Here is a 15,384-nt window from a genome sequence, read left to right as displayed (position 1 = left end):
AGAGGAGCACGTTGGAGTGTAGACTTCCTTGTCTGATCCCTGAGCCTTGGGTTGGGAGCCTGGGTTAGAAGCTGGGGTGTGTGACCTCACAGGCTCCTCGGTGATGGGGGCGAGGGGACGGCAAAGGAACAGGAGCGCTGGTCTCTCTTTTCTCTTAGGCGTCTCTGTGCAGCCCGACCCGAGGGGCTCTTGCCCAGTCTCAGGCTCGCACAGTGAGCTGGCCTGGCTCCTTACTGCCTTCAACTCAGCAGGGACTGTGTAGATTATACATCAGCTCCAGTGTGGTCCCCGGCGGTGAGGGGTGCTCAGGGCGGTCCTTACAGCTTTTCAAGGCAGGAGTGCATCCCCAGAGCCCCTCGAGAGGAAGAGAAGTCTTTGACTCGGGGCAGGAGATGTGCTGCCAGGCTGGGCTGGGAGGCTGAGGCTGGGCTGGGGGCCCCTGAGGCTCCACCTCCATCCAGCCCCTCTCCTTGTGCAGGGGGCTGTCTTTTCCTCCCACGCCAGTAAATGACGGGCGTCTTACTTGCACAGAAGTCTTTGAGGTTGTCCTGTTGTCAGGGGAGCATTTGAGTGGGTGTTTACAGCAGGGTGAGTGGTCAGTGGAGAAAGAGGAGGTGCGTTCCGTCTGCGTCCTGGCTGATGAGACCCAGGCACACGCTGACCCTTCTCGCCCAGCGCTCTCCCGTCCTTGAAGTGACAGAGCCTAAGTCCTTTGGCCTACCTTCCCGGGGTCAAAGGGAGCAGCGGGCTCCTGTTGAATAATCGCCCTAACCTCGTTGTAGGGACCCAGAGTTGTGTGAGAAGTGTGCACCCTGGCATGCAGGTGCGTGACGGGCGGGGGAGGGTGTCCAGTGTGGGGGCTGCTGACAGGGCGCACAGTGGTTAACTCGACCTGGACGTGTTCCCCCAAGTACTGTGTATCCGCTCCGTTGCTCTTGCCCTCTGCCGCTGATGGCTAGGGAGCTGCAAGATACAAACCACTGCTTTTACTAACAGCAGCAAAATATTAAAAAACCTGACATTTCATCTCTTCTTCACGTCGTGGAACTTGTGGTGGGGGCGACTTGGCAGAGGAGGGGCCCCCATCCCCACATCCCCCCCGCAGCTTTTGCTGTCATCCTTGCCTTGTCTGGAGAGGGCCGGGGAGCTGCATCCCCCCCGTGTGCGCCCTCTGTTCCTTTTGGGCCACCGTCTCCTTCACTCAGCCCTTCAGCGCTGTGCTCCACGAGCACACAGGACGGTGGCCAGAGTGGGGACGGTGCAGGCTGCCCTTCCCGGCCCTGGCGGTGGCGGCGGTGGCAGGGCTGTCCCCTGACCTGTGCCCCGGGGAAGCCCTGAAGCTCCGGATAGTGCAGCCAGGCTTCCCTGGTGCCACGGGAGAAAGGCATCTTTGCCAGGCCCCCTCCTGCCGCGCTCTCCTGTGGCTTCTGGCGGTGGTCAGCAGCCCGCCGGGACTCCGGTCACGGGGCACCTCCTGGATGACTGTCCTGAGGGGGAGGCCTCTGAGCTCTAGATGGTTCGAGGGAAAGCAGAGAGTGTCCTGCCCCTAGGGTCTGCCCCCCCTGCAGAGGCGGCAGCTGACCAGCTGCTGGGAAGAGCAGGCCGGGTGGGGACGGGCCCTGGCTCACAGCCCGGGCAGGGGTGGCAGGGGGACGCTGCTGGGGGCAGGCGGGGGGCACCTCGCAGGCCGGGAAGTAGACTGAGGCCCAGAGCCCCACGGGAAGGCTGTCTGCCTGGGGGTCCTGGGCGGGTTCAGTGTTCAGCTGCCTCGACTGTGGTGACTGTTCCTAAGTGTCCGTAGCTGGATATGCTTTTCCTGAGACACGAAGCCTCAGCCTCTGTTTAACCTGTGAGTGAGTGGGAAAGGGTTTTCCACGTGGTGGCGAGGTGCGCGTGTGAGAGTCCTTGCGACGGGCCCCAGCTGCTCCTCTCGCGAGCCTGGCCCGGCTCCTCGTGTGGCTGAGCTCATGCCGTCGAGAGAGTGGGGCGGGCGGCTTGCTTCTTCGGGGTGTTTGTTACCCGCGTCGTCAGGGTGACTCCGAGCCGTGCGAGTCCTCCTGTCGTCGTCGCTCCCAGGCTGTGTCTGAGGTCACGTCTCCATTTGTCCCCAGACCGAACCCCTTTTCTCTCCTTTGCCCAATTCCAGGTCTGTGGTGCCATTGCTTCAGGTGATGTCCAGGGGCTCTCCCATGTCTTTCGAAGATTCCAGCCGAATCATCCCCCTCTTCTACCTCTTTAGCTCCTTGTTCAGCCACTCCCTCATCTCCATACACGATAACGAATTCTTCGGTGATCCCATAGAAGGTAAGAACTCGCAGGGGTCCGGTTGTTGGGGCCTCACGGCCTGTCCATTTCACCAGTGACAGACAAGTTGGAAGCCTTTTAGGTCTTCCGTGGGTGTCGAGAAGGGAAAAGAAACCAAATGTGATAGGCAGTTGGATTGTGTTTTTCAGTTGCTGGTCAGAGACCGTCATCAATGATGCCCTTTACTTTGGAGGAGCTGGTGATGCTTTCTCGGTGCCTCCGAGACGCCTGCTTAGGGATCATCAAGTTGGCTTATCCGGAAACAAAACCGGAAGTTCGGGAAGAGTACGTCACAGCCTTTCAGAGCGTTGGAGTTACGACGAATTCTGAAATGCAGCAGTGTATACAGATGGAACAGAAACGATGGATTCAGTTGTTTAAGGTACAGACTCTCTGAATTCCTTGGTTCACTCGACTCATTTTAGAAGAAAAAGGAAAAGCCATTGTTGTTTTTACTGTCACCTCCGCAGGAGCCTTGTCTGCCCGTTGGTACTTGTGTCTTTTGCAAGTTCCCTCGAGTATGTTGCGTCACAAGGCGACACAGAAACAAAAGTTTTTTCATGTTTTCGTTTTTATTTTTCACGGAGAGATGGCCTGTGGATTTTATTTTTTAATCTTTGAAGAAATTGATTAGCAGAGGTAGCATGAGGTCATTAATTTAATGCCCGTTGGACATAAATTATTTTAAAGTATCTTCATTTTTAACCACACAGAAGGAGAAGTTATGAGTTCCCGTGGCTGGAATGTTGGCAGGAAACCACCGCCACTGAGGCCATAACTATTGGGGTAGAAAAAAAGAGAAAGGGTGCTTGACTTCCCATGAAATTTCTGCAGCAAACACATCCAGTCAGCTAAAATCGCTCATTAAAGGAGGGAGAGCAGAAGAAATGCATTTTCCAAATTGAATGCTGGATTTACAGTCCGTTTAGCACGAGCGACCGAGCGACCTCTCGCACGCTAATGTTCGGCGGAGTCATCAGCTGTCCCTGCCGGTCTTTTATCACTGCTTTTGTCAAGCTATCTATTTAATTGAAAGAAGTTAATTGAATGAAAATGATCAACTAAGCTTGTATTAATATTGCTAATGGAACTTTCTTCTTGGCCATGTTTGGAGAAAGATGTCAAGCTAGACTTTAGGAAAGGCCCATTAATGCTTGCACTTAACCCGATGGGCTAATTAAGGACTGCTTATTCCTCCTCCGAGCCCAGGGGAGCCTCCGCCCCGCGCATTCGGCCTGATTTTACAGCGCATTTCACTTCTGAGCACAAGCATTAGTAGCCCTGAGAGTAACGGATAATGTTGTGGTGGCCCCGAATGCCGTAGTAATGCATCCCTGAATTCATAATTTGTGCAGCTCAGTGTGATATGTGTTTGCACAATTTATTTTAATTACCTATCTCCCTATTTCTGAGTAAACTTTTAAGGTCACATGTGGAGCCCTTACTGTATCCTGGCCGAAAGACTGACCCTTTGGCAACTTTTCTAAGTTAAAAATAAGCTGTGTAGCCCATTGGCAACTTGGAATTACACAGAATTCTGTGACCTTTTCCTGGTGTGGGTATTCATGGTAGCGTATGTGTTTTCCTTTCGTGTGTTTAATTAAACTCCAGGATCTCTGTTAATAGAACTTTCCATTAGGTGCGGTAGCAGGTTTGTGTACAGTATCGAGAGTCATTTCATGGTTTTATGGCACTGACGGGGAATGTCATCTTATCTTTAGGACCCAGAAATCTCGGAATTTAATAATGCTCTGTAAAGTGTGTTTCCCCTGGTCCTGTTTCATTTTCCCGAAGCATTAAATGAACATTTTGTACTGAGTTTTTTCTTATACCTCAGAATTACTCGTTACTACTTTGTTAAGGAATGAGGGTTTTTTTTGGTTTTGTTTTTTTTAAGAATTAGGGTGAACGTTTGCTTTCTTGGGACCCGGATTATTTGAGGTTTAAAGTCGGGGTGTTACAGAGATCCTCTGAGTCCAGAATTGTCTGAAGACAGTGTTCAGAACTGCATTCCTGTTCTTGGAAAAAAACATTTTGTACGGCCCGTTATGGAGCTGTGTGGAAAACAAAACATCAAGAGTCAGGGTTCGGTCTTTGAAGTGATGCGGCTCCTGGGCGTTTTGCAGCAGAAACTGTCTCCGCCGGGAAGGGATGGGGAGTTTTGCCTCCGTGGCTGCGGGAGTGGCGGGCGCGCTCGGAGCGCCTTGCGTATGTTAGTTCCCTGAACGCACTGAGTTCTCGTCATCCCCCATCTCCCCTCGCTGGTGGGTGGCAGCGCTGCGGCTCCTGCCTTTGTCCCTCTAACGAGCCCTGCCGTGGAGTGCGAGCCTCTCCTCTGGGTTCGGGTGTCAGACCCGAGTGGAGGAATTCTAGGCGGAATCGACCAACGGCGGTAGCGCCTCTTGCTGTGATTTCCTGCCTCCGGTTGAGTCAGACTGCGCCGCACACGCGGGCCCTGCCTCCTGCAACCACTGACCGTTTTCATTTTTCAGCCTCAAGATGGTCCTCTCGGACTAATTTCTGAGAGAGGCTTGGGGGGGCTGGTCGCAAAACAGAGACTTTTAAGTGGATGCAGTCATCTTTCTTTGTCACTGTAAGAATCGAGGTCAGTTTCCAAGCCCTGCGTTGACACTGCTAAAACAGTTGATGCATTTATCACATTGAGAAACTCCTCTTGAAGTGTAATTTATAGATCTAATTGCTTTAGCCCCGAGAGGAGAGGGAGCTCCGGTTTGATTTGCCTTCGTGTGCAGAGGAGTTAGGCCCGGGCCGGGAGGAGGCACCTGTGCCCTCCCTGTCGGCACACCTCCCTGGGACCTGGGAGCGCACGCTCCTGCCGCTGGGCTTGCATACAGTTCTGGAAGGACCCTAAAGACATGAAAGAGGAAAACAGCAGCAGGGCCCTGCTTCTAGCCGTGGTGGCCCCCACGAGCCAGCTGTCCATGCTGCCCGAGAGGCGGTCCGGGCTCCCTTTGGAAGCGGCCGAGCTGCGTCAGGCCCTTTTTCGTCTTTGAAGGGCTCTATTAGTTTGGTTTTGGCTGCTGAATAGACAGAGTCCTTTAAGAAAAAATCGTGTCGTGTTTTGGATGTGCTGGAGAATACTGCTGACTTTTAAAATCAACCCGTTTTAACAAGTAGTAACCGAGGGCTCTGTAAAACTAGGGTGACCCGTTGACAGCAGCAATCCATGTCAGATACTCGATGACTTTTACATGCTAGGGTGTTGTTCCTGTCAATTCTTGAGACACCCGCAGTGTTTCTCCCAGGAACACCTGCTCCACCCTGTGCTGGGGAGTCGTAAATGAGGTCCTTGTTCTGGGAGTATCACAATATAGGGAAAAAAACAAACTTTGAACCGATTACATTGGACAAGAACAAAGCTGAGGGCAAACAGGATGGAAAAAACAACTGCTAAATTATGGTGAGCTTTGGAATTATGCTAGGAAAACTGTCGTTCTGGTCGTTGATGACATGTTCAGTTAGAGCTGGTGCTTTACTGGTTTGTCTGGGTTGGTTTTTTTTTTTTCCCCCTCTTTTTAGGGCCACACCCGTGGCATATGGAGGTTCCCAGGCTAGGGGTCAAATCAGAGCTGCAGCTGCTGGCCTCCACCACAGCCACAGCCACGCCAGATCCGAGCTGCGTCTATGATCTACACCACAGCTCGTGGCAATGCCGGATCCCTAACCTGCTGAGCAAGGCCAGGCATCAAACCCGCAACCTCATGGTTCCTAGTTGGATTTGTTAACGACTGCGCCATGACAGGAGCTCATTTTTATATATTCTTCATTTTGAAATCAAAATATAAGAAATTCTTGTTTTATATGTATTTACCACATCACACATTTACCACACTTAGGTACCTGTAAATTATGTGCTGTGTCCTATGCTTCGTTTTGAAGTTTTTAAATAATTACCTAAGAGGTCTGGTTTTACCTACCAGGTTTTACATATCCGATTTAAGATAAAAGGAGATTATTATTTTATATTGTAGTGTAATTTAGTCTTAGCTTCTCAAAATTTGGACTGTATGTGTTTGGGGGGTTACAATAATATAACTAAATATCAATGATCTCCATTCAGAAATGTTAGTTGAACATCAGTATCTTCAAGTCATCATCAAATATATCAGTAGTAATAATATATATAAATGTATTATATGAGGTAATATATGTAATGCTTAAGAATATTTCCCTAAGGCCATTAATCAAGGTTTTCTTGTGATCATCCTAGCCAGGGGAGACAGACGGTGATCTTAGGAGATGGTGTGTTAATTTGAAATCTTTAGACGTTCCCGTCGTGGCTCAATGGTAACCAACCCGACTAGTATCCGTGAGGACACGGGTTCCATCCCTAGCCTCACTCAGTGGGTTAAGGATCTGGCGTTGCTGTGGTGCAGGCCGGCAGCTGTAGTTCCAATTAGACCCCTGGCCTGGGAACGTCCATATGCCGTGGGTGTGGTCCTAAAAAAAAGGCCCCCCAAAAAATATATTTTAATTAAAAAAAAAAATCTTTACCTTGGACGGTTGTCAGGTGTGATTTTTAGGAGGAGTCTCTGTGTTTCCGATCAGTCATCTGCTTGATGTTTTTAACATTGGGGTTAAGGGAGACGTGCTTGTAGGTTTCGGTGGTAAATGATGGCACATGCGTGACAGTTTTGCCCATTTCTGCGTAGTTGCGCAAGTAACTTCATTCATTTTTGAGTATTTATGTAACCTAAGGTTTGGGTCCTTGCGGAGGCCACGTCCTCACGTGATGCCTTTAACTTCAGTCCCACGGCATCCGGGCCTGCGCGTCCGCCAGTCACGTCGTTTTCCCAGCTCACTGGTTCTCGCGTCCCGCAGCATCTCAGGTGGATCTCGCAGCGTTGCCCGTGGCGGTGCAGAGTGGGTGCGTGTCGGCAGGAGGCCCTGGTGAGCAGCCGGCTGGACCCCCAGCCTGGCCTGCTCTGCCCCGCGTTCCTGTAGCCTCTGTTCTGAGTTGGCAGCCCGGCAGCGCCCGGGACACGAGTCCTGTTGGAATCCTGTGCGTCTCTGAGTGTTGGCGCTGTCATCTGAGGTGGGGTCACACGCCAGGGAAGCGACGACGTTGGCCGAGAGGAAGACTGTCCTTTGCTCTTAACTGGGTATCTGTTGACCCCGTTTTAAAATTAAAAACGCCAGTTTTGCCTAACCTCTGACCATCATTTGTCGATTTATGGTTACCACTGTAAGCTTCGCGTTTTTATTTATTTTTTTATTTTTATTTTTAATTTTTTTGTCTTTTTGCCATTTCTAGGGCCGCTCCCGCGGCATATGGAGGCTCCCAGGCTAGGGGTCGAATCGGAGCTGTAGCCGCCGGCCTACACCAGAGCCACAGCAACACGGGATCCGAGCTGCATCTCTGACCTACACCACAGCTCGTGGCACCGGATCCGTAACCCACTGAGCGAGGCCAGGGATTGAACCTGCGTCCCCACGGATGCTAGTCTAGTCAGATTCGTTTCCACTGAGCCATGCCGGGAGCTCCCCGAGACTCCCTCTTTTCCTCTGAAGAGCACAACTGAGAGACTTCCACGAATGAAGCGCATCAGGCCATTGACCCACCTCGTGTATGACCAGCATTGAACCAGACAGAACCGGACCAGGCTTCTCTCCGTCTCCCTCAGCTGCACTCAGAGCCAGTCCGCAGCAGCGTCGGCTGTGAAACCGCACCCTGGGCAGCCACAGCCAAGTCCCGAGTCAGGAGGGCACACCTGGGCCTCACCTGGCTCTTCGCTGTGCTGATGTCTGCTGATTCCAGAAGGACGTCTCAGAGTATCAGGGCACCGGAGGCTCTAAAATGCCCCAGGCAGCTGCGTTGGCAGGACATGGTTTTGACCATCACAGTTTTGTGGTGTCCCGACTCTCTGGGTGCCCCCCTTCCTCCGTCCATGAGCCTGTCGTCCGGGTGGCCGGAGGGATCATCCGGGGACCTTCCTCACCCGCTTGCGATGGACACACAGTGAAATTCCCTAATTCTTTGTCCACGGTGTATTTTACCTAACTAGAGGCAGTGTGTACACAAGCCTGGCTGGCTTTTTCAGAAAACCCCGTCAGAGGCATTCACTCGATGGTAGTTGTCGGGTCGGACCCTGGCTGTCAAGGTGTAAAACTCTGGATTTACAGATTTTAAAATAAATATCTTGATTTATTGCAAAGTACATTTCCATTTAACGTGTCACTTAAGGCCTTTTTGAAATGGACAGTGCTGTTAGGTCTCTTTAGATGACCCAGAATTGACAGTCAGTTGCTGACTCCGCGTGGGTCGTCAGGTACCGGGTAGGTTTCCAGGTGGGTGGTGGGGTCCTGTGCACAGTCAGGGAGACGAGGGCCGAGCTCTGGTGACATGGGCGCTCTGGGGTGGGGCAGAGCATCTGGGGAGGCGTCCGCAGCTGGCACGGAGTGTGTGCGGAGTAGACCTGACTCCCAGGGCTCCTGTTGAGGGAAGCGCGGGAATTGGGAGAGATGTTCTCTAGGACACTGCTTTCTCCCACAGGCACCCCGATGGAGTGTTTTTCAGAAATTTACCTTCGGAAAATTGCTTTATTTGGCGATGTCTTTGATTATAACTCCGGCGAGCTAGTCCATTTCCAGATTGTGTCTTAAAACTTAATTACTACCTACCTTGTAGTTTTTTAAAAGTCAGCCTTTGCACGTATTTGTGTTGATTTTTTTTCCTCTTTGTTGGTAGCTAACTAACCGCTTTGTATGTAAAACTTACTGTTAGGATCACAGGATGAGACGCGTTTCTGCCAGCTGCTCTGGTGGTGGCCTTGCCTGTGCGTGGCCGCCGAAGCCCACCTCCTTGGGCGTTGCACTTGAAGAAGCCATCACCCTGAACGTGTGGCGTGTGGCATCGCTGCTTGTGTGCACTGGTAGCTCCTGAGCTTGTGTGTGTGACTTGGTCCTGTTCTTCCTCCTCAGGTTATCACCAACCTGGTGAAAATGCTGAAGTCCAGAGACACAAGGAGAAACTTTTGTCCGCCCAATCACTGGCTGTCAGAACAAGAAGACATTAAAGCAGATAAGGTGTGACTGAAAGATCTTTTAAATAGTTTTTATTAAACATTTTTTCAGCTTTTTCGTTGTGGGGAGAAGAATCTATCCTTTAAAGCTATTTAATGTATTATTTATAAAACTAAATGTTCGTAGTAAACTTTTTTTTTTTTTTGTCTTTTTGCCATTTCTAGAGCTGCTCCCGCAGCATATGGAGGTTCCCAGGCTAGGGGTCTAATTGGAGCTACAGCTGCCGGCCTACACTGTAGCCACAGCAATTCGGGATCCAAGCCGCGGTCTGTGACCTACACCACAGCTCACGGCAACATCAGATCCTTAACCCACTTTGCGAGACCAGGGATGGAACCCACAACCTCATGGTTCCTAGTGGGATTCATTTCCGCTTCGCCATGACGGTAGCTCCCCAAGAATTTTTTAAAAAATTATGAGAAAGTGGAATATTCGGTAATAGTAAGAAATTGGTAATTTTGCAAGGTGATACGGTTTGTCTCATAAAGCAGTCATATTGTGCTGATTTACACATGCAACAGGTAGGGATTTCCTTGCACTGTATTCAGAAAATAGAGTTAGAGGGTAACAGGACAGCCAGCATCGGGGAGAGGGTCGGAAGAGGGCGTGAGGTCACAGAGGAGCCTGGCTGCTCAGCGCAAACACCGATTCACTTTGAACAAGGCAGGTGGGAAGTTTGTGCTGGGACACAGGGCTGGGCTAATCAGGGGTGTCCGGTCCCCACAGGTCACCCAGCTCTACGTGCCGGCGTCGCGAAACGCGTGGAGGTCCCGGCGAATGGGGAGAATTGGGCCGCTGCGCTCCACCCTGGACGGTGAGTCCCCAGGGCCGACTCCCTCCACGCTTGGGGGCTCTGGCCCAGGGCCAGCCAGCCGGCGCCTGGCCCCACGGCTCTGGGTTCGGTCCCTGTGTGTAGCTCGGCCTCTTGCAGAACGTCTAGGTGGAGCCTCCCCGGGGTGGCCAGGGGCGCTGGGGGACACGTGCCGGGACGCAGCTTCCGCTCTGTTGCAGTGGGCGTCGAGTCCCCGCCGCTGTCCGTGTCCGAGGAGAGGCAGCTCGCCGTCCTCACAGAGCTGCCCTTCGTGGTCCCGTTTGAGGAGCGAGTCAAGGTAGGCACGCACTGTCCTTGCGGGTTGACGGCGTGTTTCGTGGGCTTTCTGGTAGCTCAGCGATAAAAATGAACAGCCGTGAGAGCAATCTCGAAGGTGCCCAGTGCCACAGATGACTTGTGTTTTCCTCATTAGCTTGAATAGCCGACAATGACTTATCAAAACGTAATGCAACCAAATGCCTCAGTGTACAAACCTGAAACATGTTGTCCTTAGTTATAACCAGTTAAAAGGCCTGTTAAACTATCCTTTCACATGACATCCTCTCTGTAAATTTTGTGTTCTTTGAAAATGCAGGAGTTCCTGTTGTGGCGCTGTGGTTCACGAATCCGATTAGGAACCATGAGGTTGCGGGTTCGATCCCTGGCCTTGCTCTTGCTCAGTGGGTTAAGGATTCCGCGTTGCTGTGAGCTGTGGTGTAGGTCGCAGACATGGCTTGGATCCTGCGTTGCTGTGGCTGTGGTGTAGGCTGGCAGCTACAGCTCCGATTCGACCCCTAGCCTGGGAACCTCCATGTGCCACGGGAACGGCCCTAGAAATGGCAAAAAAAAAAAAGAAAAGAAAATGCAGATTTTTGAGAAGATATTATTACTAAGTTGTTTATCGCAAAAGGTGCTTTATAAAAATGGATGGCTGTCATTTTTTGTGTCATGATTTTCGACTGATGTACAAAAAGCTTTTGTTTACATGTATCTGTTTCCAGATTTAATTGAAAATGTTTTGTCTGTGTTCACCGGCTTTTTAGCAAATTTCTAAAAACTCTGCCCTTTTATACTTAGGTGATGGCTTTGAGAGGGTGTTTTTTAGGCCTCACCACTCTTTTCCCAGGATGAACATAAGAATGAATTCCTTTCAAGGCCATTGATGTTTCTTCATTAAAACACACGCGCACACACTCACACACAGGCACGGTATAGCATAATTCCTGAGTGCCCTCTACTGGATTTTTAGCACCAAAAAACTTACTTGGATTATATCACACAGAGATGGTCCTACCGTTATTAACATACAGCTTTACACAGCACTTCCCTCCACCACCTGGGTGCTTATAAAAGATTTACAAAAGAAAACGCTGAAAATATGCCATAGCATGAGATTTTTAAAATTTGTGTGAAGTGGGGAAAAGGAGCAGTATTACCAATACATTAGGAGTTCCCAGGTGGCTCAGCAGGTTAAGGAGCCATTGTCGTCACTGCTGTGGCGCAGGGTCAATCCCTGGCCCAGGAGCTTCCACTCACCACAGGTGAGGCCAAAAAACAAACAAAAAATAATAAATACTACACATTTATTGACGAGACATAAAATCAGTATTTGATACGTTGACTTTTAAAATTTGCTTCAGAATTTATAGAGACAAAAAGTTTAGATTTATTTAGCAGCTTTTTTCCTTTTGGCTGCTTATGTTTATAACAAAAAGTCTGTTTCAGGTAACCTTATGACTTCCCCTCTGTTAGATCTTTCAGAGGTTGATTTATGCAGATAAGCAAGAAGTTCAAGGAGACGGCCCGTTTCTGGATGGAATTAATGTCACGATAAGAAGAAATTATATTTATGAAGATGCTTATGACAAACTTTCCCCAGAAAATGGTGTGTAGCATTCTCTCTGTGTGTATGTATGGGGGCGGTGGGGGGAGGCGGGCACGATCTCTGTGTGTACGTGTGAGGGGAGCGCTAGGGTTGTAGAAAAGGGTAGTTATGAAAAAGTGAAGTGTTTGTCCTCTTGTTCTGTAGTGACTTTTTTTTTTGGTCTTTTTGCTATTTCTTGGGCTTCTCCCGCGGCATATGGAGGTTCTCAGGCTAAGGGTCGAATCGGAGCTATAGCCACTGGCCTGCACCAGAGCCACAGCAACGTGGGATCCGAGCCACGTCTGCAACCTACACCACAGCTCACAGCAACGCCGGATCCTTAACCCACTGAGCAAGGGCAGGGACCGAACCCGCAACCTCATGCTTCCTAGTCGGATTCGTTAACCCCTGCGCCACGACGGGAACTCCTATAGTGACTTTTTAAAACAAATGGAGTAGGTCAGATTTAGTGGGTGTATATTATCAATTTTTTTTTTTCTTTTTTTTTTTGGCTCTTGTCTTTTCAGGGCCGCACCTGCGGCATATGGAGGTTCCCAGGTTGGGGGTCGAATCGGAGCCTCAGCTGCCAGTCTACACCACAGCTCACAGCAATGCCATATCTTTAACCCACTGAGCGAGGCCAGAGATCAAACCTGCACCCTCATGGTTCCTGGTCAGATTCGTTTCCCCTGTGCCGCAGCGGGAACTCCCCAAATAATATTTCTAAGATTGACAAATAATTATTGCAATAGAAGCCTTTCAAATATGATTTTTTTTTTTTTTTTAGGGTAAGAAACTCTTGCTCCCAAATGTCTGTCTATAAAATGTAGTTGACAGCCTACGATTCTAAAAATGCTGATGTTCAGCCAGACTGTTTCGTATGTGACAGTCTATGCAAACATCATAAGTTGAAAGCCAGGTTAAATATACTAAAATAGACGCCCTTGCAATCCACATTTCTTTATAAGAAAGTCAGTGTGCTTCAGTGATAGAACTCTTAGATAAAAGGGGATTATATTGCAACAGTAATTTGGACAGCGTTTCGCGGTCTGTGACACGTTTTTGTCTTACTTCACTGTTTGATACCCAGTGTTCAAAAGTTTTGGTCATATTAATTTATATGTTAATAATTTTAACTTCAGAATATAATATCCATGATATCACATTAAATCAGTGTGAAATCAATGCAAGTATGAAAAACGAGAGCCTGGCAGGCTCTGGATCACGCCTTTGGGAGGGGGCAGGACGTTGTCAGATAGGAGGTAACAGTTGCCTTTTCTTCTAAGGGGCAAAACCTCTCATTTCAGACCCTCTTTTTCTCGGACAAAGAACTAGTGAGGGGCTGACACCTCTTGTTCCCTTGCTGTGCTCCGGGTTTGGTTTCTAACAGAGCTTGGTTTGGTCCTTCCACCTCTGCCCTGGCCCCCTGGAGCCGCTCGCTCTCAGAGACAGAGCTTTACGTGGCTCCCCCTTGCCTGGGATGTGAGGTTTGCAGGGTGTGTGTACGAGGGAGGTGGAATTGCACGCCTCGTAGCGCACTGTGCTTGTGGGGAGACAGGTCCCCCAGCCTTTGGGGTCTGCAGGTCCTCCTAACTCAGGTACAGTGGCGGTGGCTCTGGGCTCTGTGTGACAGCGGCGGCTGCGGCTGGCCCTTCCCTGAGGTCCTCGCCGTCTGGGACGGCATCCTTAGTCTTTGTTCAGCCCACGTGGCTGGCGCTCGGTAGATGTTTGTTGAATTTGTGGCTGACTCTGGGGGAAGACTGAGATAGAATGGAGGGGTAAACTGGCACATGCTTGGCGTGGTGCCAAGAGAAGGGCTGCGATGTGCTTGACGCTGGAGGCTCCGTGAGGGGAAGGACTTGAGCCAGGACTTGGGCACGAGGGCAGGAGTCCTCCAGGTGGGTTCATCCGTGCAGAGGCAGAGTGTTCGCGGCAGACCCAGCTCTGTGCCCGGTGGGCTTGGGGTTCCTGCAGGGGCCAGAGTATGTCTGTGAGCTCTTCTGCCAGAATGGAAACGTGTGCTCAGCGGTGGTTTTCAGCTGACATTAATAAAACCCTTCTGTTGGAGTTCCTGATGTGGTACAGTGGAAACAATCCGACTAGCGTCCATGAGGATGTGGCTTCCGTCCCGGGCCTCGCTCCATGGGTTAAGGATCTGATGTTGCCATGAGCTGTGGTGTAGGTCGTGGACGTGGCTCAGATCCCGAGTTGCTGTGGCTGTGATATCAGAATCGACCTCTCGCCTGGGACCCTCCATATGCCATGTGTGCAGCCCTAAAAAGATAAAGGAAAAAAAAACCAAAAACCTCTTTTGTGTAGATTAAGACATTACTGCTCATTTATAACCAGCCCCAAACTTCCTAATGAATCCTTAAGCCTAAAATTATTCGGACGTTGACACACCCCATTCCCTAGCTGTGCATACTGATAATTGCATTGCATTTAAAGAATTTGGACAAATCTCATACTATTTATGTTGTAATGCCTTAAATTTTTAGTGTTCTCTCATTCAGGCCTTATTATTAAGAATTTTTAAACCATATGTTAAAATTGTTTGATACTTTGCTATGCAAATCGTAAAATTAAATGCCATCTCAAAAAATGTGTACTTTACAGAAAATTGGCCTGACGCGCCTTGTCAACTGATCATTTACATGTAATCAATTAGCAGGTTTATTCCGTATGTCATCTGGTCGTTGGAGCAAGGCCCTTCTTTTTGGGTTCTCGTTGTCTCGTGCGGTCTGGGAACACTTTTCTGAAGTGTGAGTTGGGCCCATTTGACAAGTGAGCTGACCCTCGGGGCTCCAGGAGGTTGAGCGGCTTCCCTTTGGGAGCTCAGCAGCCAGCGTGCTGGGGGCCCTGGCGCGGTGACACCCTGCTCGGCCCACTGTCCACCATGTGGCCGTCGTTACTTGGCTGAGAGCGTGGTCTGGAGTCTGTCTCTCCTGGTGGAGGAAACGGAGAAGCAGCGTTTGCACACAGGAGCGCTGTCGGGGCTGTAGAGGTGGCGCGTCCTTGGCCGCCCGGCTGTCCCTCCTCGTGCCGGATGGGGTCCGCCGGGGCCACGCGGAGCCGCGCTTAGTCCCGAGGGCCTCGCTTGTGCCTGTGTGTCGCTTGGCTTGGTTTAATGGGCAGGGTTTATCACATAGTTTTTCTGAAGGAGAAGTGATTATAATTATAAGGTAAAATCAAAGTACGGTTGACCCTCGAACAACACGGGTTTGGGCTGTGCAGGTTCCTCATGCGGCTGTTTTCCATAAATACATTAGCAAAACGTTGGAGATTTGTGACAGTGTGAAGAAACTTGCAGATAAAGCGCGTAGCCTAGAACTACTGAAGAAATTAAGAAGGTATGAATGCA

The 15,384-nt window shown here is 50.1% G+C and overlaps 1 protein-coding gene across 6 annotated transcripts in view; it reads left to right on the top strand.

Annotated features, from left to right (window-relative positions):
• The window catches only part of UBE3C (ubiquitin protein ligase E3C), a 111,821-nt gene that overhangs the window by 52,319 nt on the left and 44,118 nt on the right, over positions 1-15,384 (top strand). For all 6 annotated transcript variants that reach the window (XM_021079034.1, XM_021079033.1, XM_021079032.1 and 3 more), the window contains 6 exons: positions 2,147-2,304; positions 2,454-2,686; positions 9,247-9,351; positions 10,075-10,162; positions 10,360-10,457; positions 11,912-12,044. In XM_021079034.1, coding sequence (XP_020934693.1) covers positions 2,147-2,304; positions 2,454-2,686; positions 9,247-9,351; positions 10,075-10,162; positions 10,360-10,457; positions 11,912-12,044 — 815 coding nt within the window. The remainder of the gene's footprint in view (positions 1-2,146; positions 2,305-2,453; positions 2,687-9,246; positions 9,352-10,074; positions 10,163-10,359; positions 10,458-11,911; positions 12,045-15,384) is intronic.

This window comes from Sus scrofa, chromosome 18 (genome assembly GCF_000003025.6).
Source record: "Sus scrofa isolate TJ Tabasco breed Duroc chromosome 18, Sscrofa11.1, whole genome shotgun sequence".
Lineage (NCBI taxonomy): Eukaryota > Metazoa > Chordata > Mammalia > Artiodactyla > Suidae > Sus > Sus scrofa.
Note: the sequence above shows the minus strand (reverse complement) of the source record. Positions and strands in the feature narration are given on the sequence as shown.